This window comes from Coturnix japonica, chromosome 12 (assembly GCF_054131305.1).
Source record: "Coturnix japonica strain WE chromosome 12, WE-NBRP24, whole genome shotgun sequence".
Taxonomy (NCBI): Eukaryota; Metazoa; Chordata; class Aves; order Galliformes; family Phasianidae; genus Coturnix; species Coturnix japonica.
In genome coordinates, this window is record NC_140674.1 from 12,133,344 (window position 1) to 12,157,225 (window position 23,882).

Consider the following 23,882-nt stretch of genomic DNA (forward strand, 5'->3'; position numbering starts at 1 on the left):
TTTTTCAGATTGGGATCTTTTCAGTGAAGCCACAATAATCTCTCACTATACACCACATGCTGATTTCAGTGTCTTAAGAATTTAAGGGCAGAAACCTCATGCTTTTTAAATCTTTGATCTATTGCTGAGCCCTGCCATGACCCAGCCAGCCTTACACATGGCAGAGAATAGGCTTGAGTACAAGAACCCACCGCTCTTGATCATGGTGGAAAGCCCATCCCAAGGGCAAGATAACTAAGCAGAAGACATCCCTAACAAATGAGTGTGAGGTAAGTCCTTATTGCTCAGTTAAAAGTATTTTAAAAAGTATTCAGCTTTCAGATTCGCAGTTCCTGGCTTCAGAGAATTCTGGCACTGCCACTATATTTATCTGCTCCTTCCACTTCAGTATGTTTCACATCATTTTCAAGCAAGTAGGAATTCAAATGCAAATGGTATGCACAACGTTTGGTAGTTCAGGATAAAAAATACTTTCTGAACACTGAGCAGCTTGTACAGTGATCATAAAAGAAAGCTGTAATACATTCCTTCTTAATCCTAATCCATATTAAAAATATTTCACAGGAGATACAAATCCACTGACTTCATAAAAGAACAATTACAGATTTTGTTGTTTCCTTGTTACATATTTGTTCCATAGTCTAGATCTCATCCCTGCCACTCTTTACCATTCACATGTTAAACTGCATCTGTGGGGAGAAGGGGATGGCGGCGGGAGAGGGACATACCTACACATAGCTACTGAAATGGTAGGATATAAGCATGTCCCAGGGCACAAAAGTTGAAAAAGCCTTTGATGAATTACAGGATGCAATATTAATAATATATAAATACAAAGAAAATACCAGCAAAGCTTGAAGTGCATGTTGGATAGCAGATTCTGCTGATCCTGGCATCTTCAAAGTATACTCAAAGGTTTTCAGAATATTTTCAATAGCATAACTCTTCAAAACTAATATTACCTTGAACCCACAACTAATGGTGATAAAATAAACAATCATGATAAGATATAACAAATAGAGATAACAGTATCCCCATAATCCAAAAGCACATGGCTGGCCTGAGGCACAGTTCGGATTTTCCCGCATTACATACGTATATAGGATTAATATTTGGGCATTGAGGAATTATTCAATGTTATATTGGAACTTAATAAATATCAAAGGATAAGAAGATAAATTTGTCAGTCAGGGACTAGAAGTCCTGACAATATATTGGAATCAAAAGACAATAGACCTTCTTTAACGATAACTCACCAAAATACCTGATTCAGAAAACATGTAACAACGGAGAACTTCTACAAAAATAGATGTTATTTAATCTTAGACCTTTCACTCAGTTTGATAACAAATGGAATGAAAGGCTTCATATAATAAAGGACACTTCTAAAATGCTAACATAAATATATATTTTTTCCCCTTACTAGTTTACACTTATCCTTCAAAAGAATTTCAAGACTGAATGGTCTATTGTAGAATATTTCTATTCCTATAACTGAAATAATATAGGTAGCAATAGCTTCTGCTCTCAGTATTAAGTACAAACATCCAAGGTTTATTCAGCCATGGCCTACTGATGTGCTGTTGGCTTGTAATCAGACAATAAAAAGAACAGATGGCTTAACCAAATTTAATTTGCTATTTTATTTATCCTTATGCTGCCTCTCTGACATACAAATATTGAACAGTTATATTGTACAGTTAGAAAAACAAGACTGTGTCAGAGCTTGTTTATGAGCTAATCTAACACTTAATCATCAACTCTGAGATGCAAGATGAGTCATTTAAATAGGATTCCAGGTTATTGTTTTTTTTCCTGACCTAGTCTGTGATGGAAACAGCAAAAAGTACCATCAGAAATTATAGTATTTGGTAGCACTTGCCAGCTCAGTAGTTGATGGCAGTAATGCTGCGTCAGTGACTGCACGCAAAAGCAAAAGATCTCCAACTGCATGAAAAAAAACCACATTTAAAAGTAAACTCAGGCCTTGAAATCTGACAGTATTTCTTCTATTCCCAAAAGGTTTTTCAGTGCTCAACAGGGAATGATGCCAATTTGTCTGATTACCTCTTATGATCATTTACTCATTGCAAGATCTGGACTTGATCATTAGTGTCATTGCAGTGTCTGTGGGACCAGGCCATTATATCTAATACCATAGATCTCATCAGCTTAAAGTTAAAACTGCTGAAGACTCTGCAGTATTGTTTTGGCAGTTTGTCAGAATAACTCCTGCTGTCATCCTTCGAAGGAGTCTTGAGTAAAAGTAAGATTGTTGCAGGGCAGGTGCCCATATTGCTACAGATTAGCTCATTAATTGTGAAGTAAGTTCAAACTGAATCATTTGGCAAGCTTAACTTTTAAATAAGTAGACTTAGTTCTGGAGCATCCTTTTAAGAGCATATTCACTATGAGTCATACTGTTATATAAAACTGCTGCATACTTGGAACACAGATTTAAAACATGCATTTCTAGGGCATTTCCTATATAAGGCTGCTGCAGTTTTACTGAGCTGTCTCTAGGGAACCCCTTTAAAAAAATAAGTGCAGCATCTATCATCATTTTCTTTCTTAAGACAGTCCTCTGAATCTTACTATTCCTTTTTCTCTAAGATGAATGCATTCAATTTTCTGATGCATTTTGACATATATATGATGTACATATACGCACATTTCTGCAAAATGGCAGACATGGAGTCAAAGAACATCTCCAAGATGATCTGTGTCTGAGACCCTGGAATCTGTCAGGTCACTTGGGCATAACAGAAAACAGAACTGAGCTCATACATTCCATTTGTTATATATTTGTATACTGATTCATTTACAGGCTCCCTGCCAAAAGCATCAACCACCTCAGGACATAGCATCAGCAGACAATTCATGTAATATTTAATTCCTAGGACACGTTAATGAAAACTAAACAGATGCAATCACAGTGATGAGAGAATACTATTCTCAGATAGTTTAATAACAAAGTGGAAGACAAAAATGAAGATGTGTTTATGTGACTACATGTCATTTGATCTTTTTGGCCTATAGTTAATTCCCACAAGAGAGTTAATTTGACCTCTGATTTTCATACAGTATAATTAGAGAGAACAAATGAATCTGTGAATGTTATATGAAGAATATGTACAACTAACTCCACTGTGACTAGAACTATCTACACCTTCAGTTCTGCAGACACCTGATTCCCTTCGAGTGAGACAATTGAAGCAATAAACAAGTTCAGTACATTTCTTCCCTACTGAGAAAAGACTGATAACTCATACATCCAAACTGTGTTTCCTCTTCAGACGCTCCGACTCTGTCATAGTCAGCCACAGACCACTTAGGAAAAGAGAGAGTGCTGTGTGATTAGGAAGACTGGTCACACTGCTGCAACACCTGGAAGTCATCAGCCATTACATATGGTGACAATTAAGTATTGTAAAGTTTGTAATCCAGCAATCAAAGAATTGAAGAAAATGATTACATTTTTTCACCAAAATTCACACACACACACACAACGCTAAAAAAGATCAAAATGGATTAAACTGTTTCTGACATTAAAAGTTTATCCTGCTCTAGCAGCAAAATTCCTTAGCACTACTGCTACTACCACCTTTGAGACTTTCCTATGTTTTCACAGGTGTGGAGTAAAGCAAGCATTATAAATAGTATACAAACCAAACAAGGCCAAAGGGATAATCTGACAGCTGATCAGTGGGTTGTTCTGGGGTATATTTGATTGGAAAAAAAAAAAAGAAAAAAAAAAAAAAAAAGGACAAAACAGATTATAAAAGCAGCCCAGAAGAACTGAACACCTGTTTACTTCTTTAAAAAAAAATGTGGGCGTTCTTAGTTCTCGTAGGTGCTGCAGTTGCTTCTGCTCACCTGCAAGATCTGACTTTTGATGGGTACGTACAGACATCAGGTTTATATTTTCACAGTTTCTTCTCCATGAGCAGAACTCTTCCAGCTGACTTATCTTTTTAAAATCCAATTTCTCTCTCTCCTTTCAGCCACAAGGTGTTTCGTGTGATTCCACAGAACGATGAGCAGGTGGAAATCATCCATTCCCTCGCCAGCAAAATGCAGGTAAAGAACCTGGGGGAGGAGCTTTATTGAATCCAAAGGGAACATTTCTCCTTTTCCTCAACTAATGTATCTCTACCGAAACTAACAAAACAAAAACAACAACAAAGAACAAGTAAATACCTAATCCTGATTCATGCCAACTCATCAGGAGTGCTTCTTCAGAGGGAAGAGGAGGAGGTGATAAAGTTGGAATTATGCAAATACAAGCTAATGCCTTCCTGAAAAGTCCAGATACCCCAGCCTGAGTATGAAAGCATCCACAGCAATTTATTAGTTAAGTTACTTTGAAATCATACATTCACTGTGGAGTGCCTTCAAGAATTAGACAAAACACAAAACTTCCAAGTACCAGAATGTTCAATGTAAAGGATTTTGTTCATGCAGATAATCTAAAAATTCATATTCATAACAAACTGAACTTTGTTTTGGCCTCTAGTCTCTCATGTCACCTTTTGTCTCCCAATTTCCTTTAAAATTTTCTTTCGCCAGCCAAGCTGCATGTTTCTTACTGACCTTGATGTAGATATATGATGACATAATGACATGAGAAAAAACAATAAAGACAGCAAATGTGTTTTCAATATTTCTCTTCAGCTTTGATGTTGTAAAATAGCTGTTGGTGAAAAAGACACCATTATCTGTAGGATAAAAGGATGGTATTTTTAATGAAGTACAGATGTACAGAAGTAGCAGCAGCAGGGTAGTACAGGATGCTGAAACAGTATTCTACAGATAGGATATACTACTGGTACATTTCTGCTAGTTCTATGAAAATGAATATAACAAGTTTGCTTCTAAGCCTGCAGGAGAAAGGGATTGCTTGTTTTCTTTAAAGAAAAGAAAAGCTATCTAAACTACTGTTGTTATACAATGCAATCTACCAGGACTCACATGGTAGCGGTATGTGCTGGAATAGTCATCTCACTTGAAGATACATCATTTGTTAACATGCCCACCAGCCCACAGTCCTTTATGTTCAGGACCTGAAAGGCTGAAAAGGCACTAGACTGGTTAACCAGCTTTGTTTTCACTGACCTTCAAGAGAACTCTAAATCCAAAAGAGATCTTAAAGAAGACTTCAGAAAGAATATGTGAAGTAGTAATTGCACTGTCATTTGTTCCTTACGAGTTAAACAATATCTTCCAAAGGCATAGACTCCTCCTACAAACTGCAGCAAAATGAGTCTTAAAGACTCTTAGAAATGCAACAGACCTTTGCAGCTGATGTATGTAAAGTATGTTTGTAGCTTGCTATAGTCTGGAGACCATTTCTGTTTAATGGTTATTGGCAAAAATCTCCAATGAAATGTGTACAAATAATGAAAAAAGTTCTAAAAAGAGTTACAAATTATGCATAGCGTTCACAAATCTGTGTGCATTCTGATGCTGTAATAATTGTACAGGATGTTCAGAGCAAACAATATTCCTTATGTTCCAAAACTCCAGTCTCTTTTACATCAGATTCTTTTAAATGAAGTTTAGAATGTTCTTGTGGATATGAGGACTACCTGTCATTTAATTTAGGGTGACACTTGTCTTTTTCCTTTTTCAGTTTCGAAAAGAAAAAATACTGAGCATTGCTTTTAGCACTGTGTAAGGCTAGTGCAGTCCCTATTAAGTAATATTATTTAATAAGTCAAAAATTAAATGTACTCAAAAACTGACTTAATACTTGGCATTAGTTCAACTGTTACTGCCATCTCCAGAAATCTTCCATATAAGTTTGAGGGTCTAATAAAATCATCTTCAATGAATTCCATTTAAAACTTGAGTCAGTTTTTCTGGCAAGCAAGATCAGCTCAATGTAACACTGGAATGAAATTTGTTGTATTAATCACAATCACTACATTACACACTCACTTAAAACTCAGTCATGTGTATATATTCATTTGTTCATATATTCATTTGACGTTCTTTCAGGTTGACTTTTGGCAACCAGACTACGTCAAACTGGTAAAGCCAAACATGCAAGTTGATTTCCGAGTTGAAGCTGACAAAGCTTTGGAGGCTGAACATCTTTTGAAAGAAAACAGTGTGGATTATAAGTAAGTTTTGAGCAGGAGGAGGCTGAATACTGGAGAAAATGAGCTGAAGATTTTTATCATTGATTGACTTATCTTCCTGTCACAAACATCCTCCATTGCATCCTCCTTGGCCCAGCTTGATTAGCAGGCTTTTTCAATGTGTACTGTATGTGTAAATGTAGACACAAAACTGAGTTTCACTTGATCAAACTCCCTTGACTTCACTCAGCAGAGTGGAGGGTTTTCATCACTCAGATTTGTTTCCACCAGATCAAACTCCTCTGTTGAGTTCTCTTGAAACATAACTGTTATGACCTGCTAAATCTGAGGATTATCTTACCTAAACTTACCATCCCCATGTTAACTGTGTCCTGTTTGGATGCCATGGGAGGGAAAATAAAAGAGATTGTTCTCAGTAGTACCTCAGCCTACATACAGCACGTGAATAGAGTTTCATTGGAATTTCTTCTTTGGCAAAGGAAGAGTTACATGTGCTAATTTTCCCTATGATATTTATGAACTCCCTCAGGTCCATGTACAAATCTTTTGATTGCAACAAAGGCAAAAAAAGTCTGGAAGGTGTCCCTGACAAAGTTCAGTGGAGTGTCCTTGTGACAACCCATGCAGTTAAAATTCTTTTGAAGTAGAGCTGCAGTGCCATGACATCATGTCAACATGCCCATTTGCACTGTTTGTTCTGAAGGCTGGTGGTGCCACACAAAGTGGCCTCCTGCTCTTCTATCCAAATGATTGAGGACATATTCTGAACAAGTGAGAATTTGTAAGGATGTTAAGACAAGCACTGGAAAAAACAAGGAAACAATCTTTTTTTTTATAGCCAAGGTTGAAATATAAACAAAAGGTCCTCAAGACCATGCTTGATGATGAGCTGTGCCTTTCTATCAGCCCTAGTGAAAGATAAACAAGAGAGATTCAGCCAATGCAGACAAAATATTAGGGTGTTTTTTCTGTTGTTGTTTTCCATTGTGCTTTTTGTCGGTTTATTTTTTACCATGCTGCGTTGCTACTTTAATAGCTCTTCTCACAAGCAGTAAAGCAGACTGGAGTATGGATCCTGTCATCTGCAAACTGCACCTAAACTTTGGAAGCTTGGTTTGATAAAGAATTTAATCATGAAAACATACTTGGGTTGCTAGAGATCCTGGATAACAGGAGGGTGTTACGTTACCACAGTCCGATTGTCCTTCAGCATCATCAGTTCAAGAGAACGTCCTTTTCCTTTTGAGGAAGAGGCAATCTGGCATCACGAGGTCAGTCCAAGGCCAAGGAGAGTTGCTCTTGGATAGTTTACATGCACCCTGTTTCAGCACTGCCATTCTTCCTAAACCAAACTGATGCCACTCTGGAGGTTTGCTAGTATGGGAGTTAAGTGGGCAGGTGTGAGTTAAGAAGCCATTGCTTTGTGATCATTGTCAGCAAGGATGAGGCAGGAAGGAGACTGAAACTTGAACATAACATGTATTATTTTCAAACGCATAAACTAGTCCCCCACATTTCTCTTCACAATCAACATGGCCTTAATTCTGTGCAAATCCAAATATATCCACATAGTGCTTGATTTTCTGCTAATAAACTTCACATTTCCCTCTGATTTTCTTGGTATTGCAGAGTTCTGATTGATGACCTGCAGACTGCAGTGCATGCTCAGTTTGACAGCAAAGTTCGTAGCACTGGTCACAGCTATGAAAAATACAACAACTGGGATAAGGTAAAGTCCAAAAGTTTTCCACTGTATCTACTTGATGTCTTAGCCTCCATAGTCAAAATGGCTTCTGATATTCTTTCATCAATATTCCCTGCTCCTCTTCTGTTGCATCCATTAATTCAATAACCTACTCTCCAAAATCTCTCCTTCATTGCTTATCACAGAGATAATCTGCATAACCCATCTGCCTACACATATTTATTTCTTTTGTATTTGACTTTGCTGGACTGTTCCCACAAATCCCTGCCCAGTGCTTCTGTATGCAGTTTGAGAATGATGCTAAATAGAAGAGCTGTGAAACTGAAAAACATGACATTCAATCTACTTACTGTGAAAGAAAAAAGTTTTCTTTTGTTAAAAGAATTACAAGGATGACAAAATCATAATCTCTAAGCACTATGTAGGCTTAACATTCTAAAAGTATCTTCACTCACCAGTCAGACTCCAGTGATTGGTAGTTTTAGATAAATTCACATCAGAAAATCCTAGTTCAGCAATAGTTCGATGAAGTCTGCAATGAACCACTATCTATCACTGGAAAACAAAAAACAGAAACAAACACAACCACAACAACTAAAATGAGATATAACTCTAGTACAAGTAAGAGTTAATTCTTAGAGATCTACCAATGGTGTTAAATATTTGGTTCAATTCTCAGAAGGACCCTTCCAGCTTGAAAGCTGTGAATAAGTTCCTCTGGACCTGAGGACAGACACATCAACATCTATATCCTCCTTATTAAACAGATAGCTGCTTGGACTGCTGACATTGCTGCTCAGAACCCAAGCTTGGTCTCTCGCAAAGTAATTGGGGAAACATATGAAGGACGGCCACTGTACCTTCTCAAAGTAAGTGCTGTGATTCATTTCTGCCAGACTGTTTTCCTGCTATTATCTCTGCAAGACTATGATGTCTACTGAACGATGATGCTAAGATATTAATATACACATTTTGAAAGAAATCAAATAGATTTTTTGCACTATTTATACTATGGTCTTTTTTACCGTAAGATTTAAGGGGCATAATGAATTATTAGAAGTTCAGACATGAATTTAACAACAATCCTGTGAGCCTAGAGTATTATCACCTACCTTTAAATTCTCTCCACCTGTAAGCACATTTACTCTAAAAGGATCTATGAATGTCACTCTCTCTTGCAAAATACAGTATCTTTCTTTCTTCATAAGAGGTTTTTTGAATAACTCTCATGAGTAAATAAGATACCATCAATGAATTAAAGGTGAGAGGATAAAGGTTACTTGCCTAAAATTGCACAGCATCTATCACACATCCAAACAAAGCTAACTACTAAAAATACCACAGGGAACATATCAGCAGTGTAGAACAACCTATTATTGTGGTGAAGGAGAGAGTTACCTACATTAATAAAAATAAAATGATTAAGATTTTAAGGTTTTAGCTTGAATATCATTGAATATCAATTTTACTCTTTAGGTCATCATGCTGACGACATTCTGCATACGAATTGTTTCATTCAAAAACTGGGTTTCTTTTTTTATTTATTTGTTTCTGCAGTTGGGAAAAAGTGGTACAAATAAGAAGGCCATCTTCATGGACTGTGGTTTCCATGCAAGAGAGTGGATCTCCCCTGCTTTCTGCCAGTGGTTTGTGAAAGAAGTCAGTAAGCATAATGATCAAAATTTGTTTTACAAAATGCAATTATTTTCATTTCAACCACTCACACCAGATATTAATGGCTGCCCTGTAAACTTTAAGCAGCTTAAGACTACCTAAGCATGTGTATGAGGTATGCTTGCAGAGGCATTGGTGGCAAATATAACCTCTATCTTCTCAGACAGCCATACGGTTTTGTGTAAGGAGCAGTGGAAATTGGAAGTGACATCTCAGTGGATTCAAAGGGAATGTTATTTCATTATCTCCCAATAAGGCTGCAGACAGTATGCACTTCCATTTTTCTCTCAGCAATTCACGTCACTAAGGCTGTCATTTTCACCGTCTGATCATTTAATTCATGGATGTTCCTGACACCAGCAGTGGCTCTGCTCAGTGAATGCAAGTGTGGATAGGTAGAAGAAACTTTAAAGTGCAGTCCTCTGAGAGTCCTTGGTGGCTCAGCTGGGATTGCTTCAAAACACAAAAATCAGAAACTACAGAAAACAAACAAACAAACAAACAAAAAACACCATAAAGTAGATCATTGTTTGTATCTGCAAACAAATAATGAAAAAAAAACACCTGAAGAAACAAGCAAAAAACACAGGAAAAAAGTAAGTTCTAGTGACCTAAAATTGCTTTTCCATATTCTATTCTTTGTAGTTTTGGTTAGTGATTAAGTTTATCCGCACAACAGATATCAAAACCAGGAATAAGGATTCAAAATTTGCTATCAGTTTAAACTAAAACCAAGTGTTTAAGGTGACAGGATATGGGGAGAATATATGGACCAGAACTTTCTCCCGTCTTTCAATGATAAGCTAGTAAATGGAAACCTTTATTATCCTGTTCAAAATCAACATTACTTTAAGATATAATTTATCTACCAGAAAAAGATGACTCTTTAACAGCAATGTGGTTTCAGTAACTGTAAATCTGAGCATATGTAACATCAGAGCTACCACCTCATGTGGTGCAGTGACCTAAATGACTTCACCTTCCACATTCAGTAATTCCTTATCTTAATCCGAGCCTTCAAATATATGCCAGGAGATGTTTTCATTCCATAAAGGCATCATCAGCTCTTTCTACTTTTCTCTGATTAGGCTGTTGAGACCTACGGAACAGATAGTACTATGACCAAACTTCTCAACAGCCTGGACTTCTATGTTTTGCCAGTTGTTAATATCGATGGCTATGTTTACACTTGGACAAAGGTAAGTATGTTCCTCTTTCTCAAAAATATTGATGGCTAAGCCAACTGAAAGAACTCTTTCTTACTTTTACTCTAAGCTTCACCATTCTATTTTAGGACCGTATGTGGAGAAAGACACGCTCTAAAAATTCTGGCAGCAATTGCATTGGTACTGATCCCAACAGGAATTTCAATGCTGGCTGGTGCAGTAAGTGTCTCCTAATAGTAGCTGCAGCAATCACCCAGAAATACAATAGCCAAAATACTTAATTATGGATTTCCCCTTATATTATTATGGTTGCTTTATCATGATTTTGATTAAAGATCACTGATATAGCAGTGTGGAATAGCTTCTGTTCAAATTTTAAGCAAAAAACAAACTTTGGTTACAAATTTCATCACTACGGCTACTTCTATGAGAAGCAAACTTCAGAAGAGAAGACAAAATAGCTTTTTTTCAGTTGGTTTCACTCACTGCAGAGGGGTGGTACCCTCTTTGCTGGTTCCTGAAAGCATCCCAGATATGGGGGAGATGCACAAGAAAAAGACTTTTAAGTAAGAAAGCAAAGAATAATAACTTAGATAATATAGAATTTTACAAAAAAACCTCATGTCCCTCCAAACACGCACACAAGTACAGAGCATATTTACTTAATGCTGTGTTATACTGCCCAATGTCTTAACTACATAACAAAGGAGTCCCTCCTCCGAAATGGTACAGGTGTGGCAGTAGGATTTCCAAGGTTTATTATGAAATTCATATCATAACATTCTCCTAACAACCAACTTTTTTGTTAAATATTCATTATATTCACTGTTCTTCCCAGAACTGGGAGCCTCAAGTAGACCCTGTGATTCCACTTACTGTGGCTCCGCACCCGAGTCTGAAAAGGAGACTAAAGCTTTGGCTGATTTTATTCGTGAACATCTTTCTACAATCAAGGCATATCTGACTATTCACTCCTACTCCCAGCTGCTACTGTTTCCTTATTCATACACTTACACACATCCAAAGGATTACAGCGAACTGGTAAGCACAAGTTCTTTGTCATTTTGATGTAATGAAAAGAATGTTTTTGATACAATGAAAGAGCACTATTTAGGCCTATTTAACTTCAGGCAGCTTATTTAACTATGAATAAAGAGTATAGAGTTGCCAGTTTTTGAAAATACTTCAAAAAACAGAGAAACCACGATGGCTTCCACATAGTTCAGGCACAAGATAAACTCAAGAGCCTTAATTAACTTCAATATACACAATGAATTTGGCACAAGGTCAGGATTGCCTTCCAGTCATGCCATACAGAAATTCACTGTGTCATGCAGCACTGCTTCCTCCTGACGCAAGAGTTTGCAGTGTGTGTGGCTGCAGAACATCACACAGAAACATTATACTCTGTAAGCCATCCTAACAGCTTGCTAGATTGTGATGACTACCTAGAAATGACTGAACTGGTACCAGCACCAGCAAAAAAGGAACTCTCCCTAACACTTTGTAGGGAACCTTACTTATCGCTGAAGGAAAAGGGTGAGACTCCTATTAAAGAGAATGATACAGGTTGAGGACAGTGAGGCAGTTTTTGTCAATAATAAATATAACATATAGTATTAATTACTATATATTGGACTATAATTATAATACAAAACATTTAGGCACAAAACAGGTAAAAACAATCAGTTCTGATACCTTTGTAAGTAGGACTAGATTCAAATGCACCTCTTACTTGGAAGAGAAGAAGGGAAATGTCATGTTTTAAATAACAACTCCTCTTTTATTCGTCCAAAATGAAGGACACACCCTGACACCATCTGAGCTACAGTTTGGAGGGAAAAAAAAAATTAAAAAAAAAATTAACAATGTGAAATGTTTACAACTTTTATGCACACTTAATAAGGCCAAGAATCAACAATCATGAATAATAAAATTACTTCAGTTCTCTGGCATATTAGCAATTAGAAGCTGTTGGCAGGGAAAACAACAGAGCAAAACAAAACAAACAAATCTCTATTCCCTCTCTTTCCTGGATGCTGCCAAAAGTCCAAGGCAACAACACTAAGTGTGCTGGTCTGCTGGGGGGACTTGACAGATTTATGAGTGCTCCCAAATAGATGTCACAATTCCAAAGCACAAACAAGAACTCAGGCCAACAGTGAACTTTCCTGCAGCATATTTTACAGTTTAAAAGAGAGGATGAATTCCAGATGAAAATTTTGCTTTCTTAATTTCTTTTCCAGAAAGCTTTGATTTTAATTATTCCATGGAACTATAGTCATTTCTTGTCTTCAGTTTTCACATTTTTTCACATTTCACACATTGCAGTTCAGTCTCAGGCAATAAACAGCACAAAGCCCTTGAGCTGCTTCGTTGTCAAGATCACAAAGTTCACATGTGTTAAAAAGTCGCATGACATTCCGCTCAACTTTTTGAATCAAAAGCAAATGTGAAACTGAACTAAAACCCCAGCGTGCTTCTCACAGTATTAAACTGAGAACGTTTACATCAGTGTCTTAGTATTAAAAAAATACATGAAATCTTATCCATTAGGACAATCTTTAGAAATAAGAAATATATTGTGATTTTCTTGGTTTTCACTTTATTTTATCAATTCAAATTTTTATGATAAAAAATATATCCCAGTATAGAATATAATTTCATTACTTACTATGGTTCTCCAGCTTTTATTAATAAAAGCCTTCTTTTTCTGCCATAGAGAACAAGTCACTATTCAGCATAAAAAATAAATAGCTCAGAAACACAACCTATATACTTCACCTATTCGGTTTCACTTCCTAAGTTAGTCTTTTCACTGTCATTTTATCCTACATTTTAAATTGGGTACAATGATCCCAGAGGGAGTTCCATTATTTTCCGATACAAAGCAATTACAAACCTCACCACCAACGACAAGGTGACCCGAAGAGTGGTTTTTCATGTGTTAATTAAGGGAAAATACCTCTTTTACTGGTGATCCCAACAAAAAGACAGCAGGATCCCAGAGATGTTCTACTTGAGCAGTACCTGACTTTAACAAGGGAAGACTTGAGAATGAGATCAGAGTATCACCCAATCAAAATTGCCTGCAGCTGGGGTAATTAAACAGAAAAAGCCCAATTCACTCCCACACCAATGAATTAAATAGACTGACTTTCACAGGCTCTGGGTCAAGTTCAAAGGTGCAGCTTTTCAGGCTACTTGAGATAACTAAGATCTTATGTTATGTGCTTTAGCACATTCATTTGGGCTGTAACTAAAGAAATTTAAGATTTTTCCATCAATAGCTGTATTTGCTTAAAATGATACACTTACAAAAAGAGACGTGGTTTATGTCAGCCATTATTCTGTTACAAAAAGTTCCGACTAGATGTAAAATTTAGAGAAATGTTGAAAAATTAGAATCTCAACCTTTCACAGAGATTGTTTGGGTGAATAAGAGGACCATAAATCATTTTTCAAATGGAGCAAAATTTATAGCGCCATTATCTTATCTTGGTTGTTATTTTTACTCTGACAGATCTAATAAATTAAAGGAAATATAGCTGCAATTTCTTATCTCTTCCAGTGAGCAGCTCGACATGTGGTTAAACAAAATTTCAGGTCTGCTTATCATTAATAACATTTTGTTCCATTATATTTAATTAAAGGTAGCATAATACACTGGGGTCTGTGCCACATTCCAGTGTCTGAGACACATAAGGGTAAAAAAATTGACTAATTTGAGATTGAAATCAGTAGGTCTGCAGAAACGAAAGATCTAGAGAAAGCATGTGCCTTCCTTTCCTACAAGAACACTGAGCAGTGTCCTTGGGGCTTTTGCTCACAGCCTCGAGAAATCAACAGAAGCAACAGAAGGCAAAAAAAAAGCCTGTTCTGGTTTTGGTTTCTCAGGTAAAACAGGGCACTCTGGGAGTTCCAGCAACCTTTATGCTTCATCCTTCACTGCTATAGCTAATCATAGCAACCTCACATTATTGCAACTTAATTTGAGTAGGGGATTAGGGCTATCCCCAACCACCGCAGGACTACACAGTATAGCAGGAGATAAAAGTCATTCATGACTCCTGCTTCCCATAACTTGCCATCCTTTTCCTCAGAGGCAAGACGAACTCAATCCCACAGAACACAAGAATTTTCCCCAATTTTTTCTCCCTGTATTCAGGATAGGATAATTTATTTGTTTGTTTTTCTCACTTCCGAGATGCTGCACAGAACTTTCACTGTTATCCAAACAATATACGAACAAATAAAAACACCCAAGACAGGAGAATCTAGGTCAGAAATTTCTCAGAAGTTGCACAATATTCTGGAGATGACTCCTTGAAAGAAAAATGTACTCTTTTTTGGTGGATTGCATTTTGCCTGCCTCATAATCCCCACTTGGCTCATTATTTACTATACCCCTGAGAGTTACATTGCACACAGAATACACACTTGAATCCATGGCCTACTGAGAACAGAAGCATTAGCTCTTCACAATTAAAACATGTGCTTGGCAAGACCAGTATCTCTCCCCACCCCAAAATGATTCTTTTTATCTTCATTTTACTGTTCACATTTTTGTCTTCTTGCAATACAGGCCTCTGTATTCAATCACATTCAGCATAAGCCATTCAACCCTTATGTTTTAATCAGGTCAAGCTTTTGCCTACTTTCCTGTTAGCTCATCCTATGTTTTCCTCATTTTCAGCAAAGACGAATATAGCCCTATCCATTTTTGTTTGTATTTGAATTGGTTCTGAACAGATAGAGCAGAGGAACACCCATCAAGCTCTCTCTTCCTTTCCAGGTTCAACTCCATCTCTTAGCTGTTAGATTAGCGTATTTGTATTATTCCTGTTTGGTAGGCTATGGAATATTGTATTAATTCACAGCTGAAGATAATTTTCTAGACACAAGATTTCCACCTCTTTTGTTATTTAAGCTGACAGAAATTCATCATCTATATTGGGTTGGTCTACCATTTCATTTCTCTCACCTTTCGAGCCCTTAAAATAGGACAAAGTAGAAAGCAGAGATAGGCACAGAGGCTGTGCAGTCTGCAAGAAGAGTGAAATTCAAATATGTTACATGATCTGTGATTACCATCAGTTTGATTATTCAGTCTGATGCCTGGGAGCAAAGTCTCTTCATCCCTGATTTAATTCCAGAATGTGTTTAAGATGCAGGAATACTTGTAGTTACATAATTTTGAACAACAAAAATCCTGTTTTCTAAAGGACTTGGACCTACCAAAGAGAAGTCACAACCAATACTATTGTATCTGTACTGTTAAAAACTCCTTAGATTGTACTGTTGTTACAAGTAAATATTTGGTAGAGAAACTGGGAAGCATAGCAAATGGAAGCAGCCAGAAAAGCAGTATTTGGAAGCTCTTGCACTGAGTTTGTCAAGACAGACCTACTCTGTACTGGTAGTGTCACTACTCTGAAAAGGATGCTTAGAGCAGCAGCTTCATACAGATGATGCTTACGTTCAAGCTTGGGTCGAAGTCAAGTCTCCTACAGTTGTAGGGCGCATTCACCTTAACACAGTCACACTGGAAACCCTCTCACCAGGGATCAGTTTCTTATGCAGTCTGCAATACTGCCTCAGAGAAACTGGCTTGCATAGGAAAAAGAGCATCATAGTGAAGTCTTCCACTTGGCTGGATTCCCTAGGCTCTTGGGGGAGATGCTTAACCATGAGCAACAACAAAACAGTGCACTAAATTACACATCAGCCATGGACTCCTGAGGGGAGTCTGGTTTTACTGCCAAAACAAGAAGCCTCGGAAGTGCAGCTTCACTTGGCTACAGCTAACTTTGCAAATAGCACCCTTCAGACTTCCTTTACAAAGGAAACTTAAGCAGTACATGAGACAGAGGTGGAAGGAAAATATGGTTACCATTCTCAGGCAAATCAATCTGCAGTGCAGTGAGAGAAGAGTCTGGTCCAGTCACTCAGAGGACAGGTGTCTCCAGATTATGATGGCAAAGGGAGTTGTCTGCACACAGCAGCTGTGTAATCAACATCCCTGAAGTGTTTCTAAACAGCCACAGATTGCTGGTAAATCTGCCCTGACAATGGAAGAATGAAGTGAGGGAGCTGTCCCCCCAAAATTACCTATTAATGGGCAGAAGATTCTTCTCCTGGTGAATTATGTTGTTAGCTCAAAGCTCCAGATGTGATAGAAAGGGCAGCCAGTTAGATGTATCTTTCATTAAGCGCTAATAACAGTAAAGATAGGTTTAAAGGCTGTAAATTATGTAAGATAATGACAACTGAGAACACAACTCTGCTGTCTCACTGGCCTATGCACTCTGCACACAAGATTAGGCAAAATATTATTAATTGCTGTGTAAACGCAGATGGACGATTAGTGCAGGGAATACACCTTCTGCTGAAATGGCCTGCTCTGCGAGTTCAGCTCTGAGTCAGAACCTGAAAAGTCATTTCTGCTCCCAGTTACAAGGTATTAATTAGGAGTTATTCCTAGGACTTCAGGGCGCCACTTGCTTCTCTGCTGCTATATCTCTGAGCAGAGTTTTCCTTGCAACAGAGAGATTCTTGACTGTTAAAAACAAACAAAGAAATCACAGCAATTGAGTTAAGCCAGCTAAACAAAGACATCTTTAAACAGTCAACAGCAAAGAGAATCCTCTAAGGTCAATGAGATAGCCATGCCTCTCCTAGCTGCTGTATTCCAAATAGTATACAGGCAAGAAAATCCAAACTATTTTTTAAAAGCTAAATATCGCAACCCCTAATGAAAAATGTTGTGTTAGATGCACAAGCTTCATTCTTACTGCTCCTCATTTTTATATCATGAGAAAGAGGGGATTTTGTTCCTAAGAAGCTGAAACTTTGTTGTGACCTTCAGACATTGCACTGTAAATCCATTAGGAAAGCAACTGGGAGAGTCACTTAATAAAGGGGGAAAAAAATCGAATTTCAAACCTTTTGATAAATGTTCATTTCAAGATGAAGTCATAAATGCTCGTGTTGCTCAGTTAATGGAGAAGGTCATTTAAATACCACATCAATCTCCAAGCTGCAGAACTTGAGGAAGTCGTATATTTGGATTCCAGTCTCCTTACAGCTGGAAATCTCAACTTTTCCTACAAATCCTTCTCATAACTTCCTGGCCAATAACAAAATACACCCCAGGTAAATACACTTCCCAGCATCCTTTTCCTTCTGCCTGTTCTGGTATGATTTGAAGCAGACACATTGGCAGAGAGAAAGGTATGCTCCACTCTTCCCGAAACGCAGCTTTGCTGCTCTGTGGTCTCTACAATGCAGTTCACTGAAGAGAGATCAAATATTAATAACCAGCAGGTCCACACATAGTGTAAAACTAATCTTTCCAAATTTAGTTTCCTCTTTGCATCATTTTGAAAAGAGGAAGAATGTTCACATTTAATAATGAATCTACTACTAACAGATTTGACTCAATATCAGCTTATGTATATAATATATGTAATATTATATTTGTAATACATAATATTATAATATATAATGTAAAATGTATCTGGCATTTATTTTAAATGGGGAAAAAAAAGACAAAAAAAAACCCCAAACCCTATGGTATTGCTAGCAAATGCCAGAGAGAGTTCAGCTACCCCTGCTGCTCTGAATCAAAATCCAGCACTTATGATTGGGGAAACCCTCGCAGTCCTGTGGTAGGCTACCAGCATTAATGTAAACATATTTTGATGTTGTTTTGCTCTTTCACTAAACATTTTCAAAACACAAGGTCCAATATGCATTTTTGAGTGATTCAGAATAAAACTTAAGGCACAAGCGGAAACAGAACATCTTACAATCTCTCTCCCTCTGGGAAATAAGCCAGAGTACAATCTATAGAGAGAGTAGGGGCTTAAGGAAATTCTTGGGATAGCAAGCTGTTCAGCTGTAAGCCATAAACAAAGATAAGGCAACCCATCACTAACTCTTACACTGAACATCTGCTTTCAAAAATCGTTCACAATCATCATCTGTTAGTAATAGTTTTCATGTTTTATTACCAACACGCTGTATAATGAAGAAGTGGAGAAGCCACACATTCCAAAGTCTGTAATTTTCCTTAATGCAAGCATACAAAGCTTCACAGTAGTACTGATGGGCCTGATCCAACCCTCACTGAAATCAGTGGGAGTTGAACGAGTCCCTCCGAGCACAGGAAATGAAATGGAATTAATGAGACTACAAACGGTTCTGAGGTAATTTATGCCTTTTCTGTCTGTTAACATTTATTATACTGCTTCCACTTCCAGCGGTGTCCAACTCCACTGACTAAACTTGCGCTACTCTGAATTTATGTACTGCATGAACAGAAAGAAAAAAAAGACTATTGTGTTCCAAGTTATTACTCTTCATAGGGATTCCTTATTTATTTTAAGTCTTGTACAGGTTTCTTGTAAGTATAGAAAATGCTGTTTGCTATTGCCCCAAGTTATATGGGACTATGCACCAAGGGAGCTCTACACAGGCAGATACTATGCAACACTGAAGCTTGCAGAACAAGTACTGGCAACTACTCCCATCTAATCATTCTGAGAGGTGGAAAACAGTTTACTCTCTCAAGCACAGCTTTGCAGTTTACTCAATAAATTCACTGAGATTCACCCAGAATGAATTTGGAAATCTGCATTTATATTTGCTCTTTCCCTACAGAACACCATTGCTAAAGCTGCAGCCCAACAACTGGCCAGTTTGTACAACACTGAATACGAATATGGATCAGGAGCTACAACAATCTGTAAGTACTGGCATAAGTATGCCAACCTGAAATGGATCTCAGTAATTGCATGAGACACAAACGCCTTCCCACAAGATGAAATCAATGGATTCACTATATATCCTTTTTCGAACTGTTTGTTCTATATCTCTGGTTCTGTGGCTTGTCGTTTCCACTTTTTCAGTCATGTTTTATTTCTTTATCTACAGACCCTGCTGCAGGAGGCTCTGATGACTGGGCTTACGATCAAGGCATCAAATACTCTTTCACTTTTGAGCTCCGTGACACTGGTAATTATGGGTTTCTTCTGCCCGAGTCTCAGATAAAGCCAACCTGTGAGGAGACCCTGCTTGCTGTTAAATACATTGCCAGTTATGTCCTTGATCACTTGTATTAAAGGAAACTCTAGAAACTACTAAAGGATTTATTCAAAGATGCCTTTCTCTGTATGTTTAATAATTTTTTATTTTTTGCTTTACTTAATGCTTGGCCATATCCTTAATCCATAATTGGTCAATAATCTGAATTGACCAATAATCCATAATTGGTCAATAATCTGAAAGTCTTCCAAGAGAAATTCTACCTTCTGTTAAGACAACTAATATAATTAGGGAGGGAGGATGGCAGACAAGCCTTGCTGGAAAAATAAGCATGCCCCAACACCCGCTTTTCTGAGATCCACATCTTGAAGTACAAGTTTTAAATCACTTCTCCTTACCAGTTCTGTCTCTTATTAATCTTCATACAGAATTACCTTGGTATTTCATTCCCAACCACTAATAAAATGCTAACAACGTATAGAGTGCTAGAAGAATTTCTGCAATGACTGGATTAAATGCATATACAGAACAATCCTTCATATTTTGACTGTTACACATTTTTAAAAGAATGGCTTTCTCATCTTGGCTTCACTAGAATTGCACAGATACAGCAAGGAATATATTAATTCTCACACAAAATAGGGAAGTGAAGACTAGTGAGCTATTAATGTCTGGCCTCTAAGGAGTGAGGCAGCTACCGACTTCCTCCCATCACCATTAGGTGGGATCTTGCACTCAGATTTTTATTATGTATCCTGGCAAATGTAGTACACATTTATTTCTGCCTGTTAAAACCATGATTTCCCCACTTCTCACCCCACCTTCTGTTTTCCTTTCCCTCTGGCACTCCTTACTCTCACAAACTACGCAGACTTTCCCCAAACTTCTCCCTTTTGTTCTGTTCAGAACAGTATCCTTCCTGAAGTGAAAGACTAAAATATTAAACTTGTGATAGAAACTGTCTAACAGGGAAGAAAACAAATGGAATGGATCCTGAAACATTCCTCCTTTTTCACTCCTGAACTGATACCAGAATCAGTTTAAGCTCATCAACCTAAAACTTGCTCAAAATTGCCCTACAGCTACATATAGTCAGCATTTGCAGACTTTTTACATATAAGTGAAATTTTAATACCTTGCTTCAGGCTGTTAGGATTCACCCATAGTAACCAGTAAAGGTGAAAATGCATTACATCCTAGTTAACAGGTGCAGTCTGCAAATCAGAAAAATGAATACAGTTACAACTAGCAGAAAGAATCAGCATATTCTGCACCGGGAAAACAACTATGATGCAATCTAAGTTCTAGTTGAAAGGACATGTGTGACAATGCCTTTTTGTTTTGTTTTAAAAGTATCTGTGGGCCAGATTCTTCCCTGCTGCAGCTCAGTTAGGTCAATATGACCATATGCTCTTATCCAGAAGATTAATTTACCTTTCAAGTGAGGTGGTGCATTTAAAACTCGCAACAAGGTGACTTTACCTTCCCTTATTATAAAGGAAACTTGAGATCTATCAGGAAAGAGACAAAATCCCTTTATTAAGTGCTTATCTCAGTAATGAATATGGCACAGAAGATTCATGTTAAATGAAGCATTAATAGTAAAGATGGATATGGGACACCAGACACATCCTGGGGGGAGCTGACCAGTTTCATCTCTGTAATAATCTGCACAAGAAGCTTAAGCAACTTAAGATAAAAGTTGCTTGAATGATTAAAATGATCTTTACACAGAGCAGATGGGCAGAGCATTAGGACTTACACAGCCTGAGCACTAAGCATAATGAAAGCATCTAGGTGATTTACATAAAAACACTTTCATCCAAACTTTGCCTTAATGGTGACAGTGGCAAGGAAAAATTCTAGTAAAATCTTCCAAAAGGAAGATAGCTGGGATACCTTCTTGGGAACTGTCTCAAAACCCACCTTAATCAGCCCCATCACTGCAGATTCAAGATCCTGGCCAGTCCCATCTGAGCTCAGTGCTGAAGCTCACAGTTAATAGCAGTTCAAATGACTAAGCAAGCAGAGCTATGAGCTACTCCATGTAAGGCTCTCACACTCACAACAGCAGTGTTTGTCAAAATAGCCTGAGTTCTGGTATATCCTAAGGCCCCACATGTTTCCACTGTCATTAGCAGAATTACAAACAGCTGTGAGAATGAGTTTGATGATAAACGAATAACTTTCTCTTTCAAAAGAAGCTGTAAAGAATTACCCCTTCCTGATCCATTTTCTATACAAGTAACGTGAGTCTGATTGGGTCAAAGTGGGTGAAAGTGATAAACAGCTCCCCTCGGTGGCTTTCTCACACAGCTGCACAAAAGGTGTTTGGCATTTACCAGTGCTCTTTAGGACTTGCTGCTATGGGATATGCTCCACAGAAAGATGGGAGAAAAATCTTGTGCTAGGACAGGACCTGCCCTATCTCCCAGCTGCTGGAGGCTCTGAACAGAGATTTCTTCTGTCCATTGGCACTCTGGCAATTAGCACTGGTTTTTGTCTTGTCCCTGTCTGATGTGCTCAAAACAGGCCATGAAATGCATGCCTTACTCAATAGCCTGCTCCAGTCAGCTCAGCCCCACACTTTGCATGCAGGGCCGGTCCATCTGCTGTGAACCAGCAATGAAATAGAACCCACGTGCAAAAGTAGCACACAGCAGTGAAAAGACATGTCATTCTGTTTTGCAATAGAAGTAGGGAGGAAAATAATCAGCGTTACCAATAATAGTGCAAGCAGAACACGCTGACCAGAGCCAAACATCTCACAAAGGACAGGAAAATATTTTCCTCAGAGTACAACATATTTTGGCTAATTTTAACCAAGAAACAATCACCTGGGGATTACCCAGACTACAACTGTCTTATTTTGGCAATCGCTGCAGGCCTTATGCAGAGTGAGCTGCTGATGCTCAGCACCATTCATTCATCCCTAGGAAGATTTCAGGCAACCAAAGACACCATTACAAACTCAGATGAGGGGTCAGTCATTGCCCCCAGCAGCAGCTCCAGGCTACCCCAGTGAGTTCAAACCCATGACAAGGCAGGATGTGGCACGTTAGTGCTGATGCTCATGGAGTCAGGATGCAACAAGGCAGCAGTACATAAGGTTGCTCTGCCTTCACCGCAGGCACCTCTGGTCAAATTACAGACGTGCAGAAAACAACAGCAATTAAACATGATCTGCCATATATGATCCATGCAGCTTAGGACAGGAAGAATATATGGGGAGAAAATTAAGCCCAAAAGGACATTCTGCCAGCACGTAAGCAGTTGGGATAGAGACACTGAAAGAAAACAGAGTGGAAACAAGTAATCAAGCTTCGGTTTTCAGCACTGCCATCAAAAAGCAGACAAAATCATTTGCACAACGGATTTTCAAAGATATCATTATCGTTACTCTGAGCCAACTCCTCAGTTTTGAAATCGTTCTTTCAGAGAAACACAAGAAATAGAGGAGAAGAGATAAATACACGCTGCATGAGTCACGGAGCTGAATTTTGACTTCTTTCAATAATCCTAAAGAAAAATTTCCAGTGTTCTCCAATCTGAACCTTTTCTTGCTTTCTAAAACCAAACTGATCCGTACAGGAGCGGTGAATATTCTACCAGTGCAAAAACAGAAACAGAATCCTCACAAAAAACCTTTGGGTTCAGTTTCTCTTTCTTTCTGCATTTCAGGATGAATCTTTGCGTTGAATGCTGCAAAACCACACTGCAATTGTGCAGCATTTAAAATACTTTGAGCTGTACTTTTGTTTAAGTAAAAAAGTCCTGAAAGAACACAGATGAAGCCTTCAGCCCTCATGTGCCACTTACGGAAGGCCGAGGGAATGAGAAATTCTTCAGGAAAGGAGGGTTTTGTTGACAGATCCTGTGATCCCATGAAACTCATCCCTGCCTTCCCTGCCTGATGCAGGTCAGCTAAGGATCGAGATGAAGAGCTTTCCCTTTTTGTTTAACATTGCTTCTTTAATTAGATAACTAGAAAAGGACCATTCTGATTTCTTGGTTAATAAATGCATCAAACACTTGCCATCTTTCTCATATTAAGCTATTGTTCAGCACAATACATTCAAACAGTCGATTAACTTCAGTGCTCCAAATTTTAGAAGAGATTAAGAATTGATGAAGTGTTTTGAAGACAATGCACTGCCCACATGTCAGCTCTCACAGCAGCATTAT

At 37.9% G+C, this 23,882-nt stretch overlaps 1 protein-coding gene across 2 annotated transcripts; it reads left to right on the plus strand.

Annotated features, from left to right (window-relative positions):
- CPB1 (carboxypeptidase B1) lies at nt 1-19,812 on the plus strand. Of its 2 annotated transcripts, none has more exons than XM_015871657.3 (11): nt 1-269; nt 4,005-4,080; nt 6,001-6,125; nt 7,734-7,833; nt 8,577-8,678; nt 9,367-9,468; nt 10,572-10,682; nt 10,778-10,868; nt 11,488-11,690; nt 19,314-19,398; nt 19,587-19,812. In XM_015871657.3, the coding sequence occupies exons 1-11, from the start codon at nt 259-261 to the stop codon at nt 19,772-19,774; spliced, it is 1,194 nt and encodes a 397-aa protein (XP_015727143.2). In that variant the 5' UTR covers nt 1-258; the 3' UTR covers nt 19,775-19,812. The 2 variants fall into 2 exon arrangements, with proteins under 2 accessions (XP_015727143.2, XP_015727144.2); XM_015871658.3 differs by lacking the exon at nt 1-269 and adding an exon at nt 3,758-3,899.
- The last annotated feature ends 4,070 nt before the right edge of the window (nt 19,813-23,882 follow it).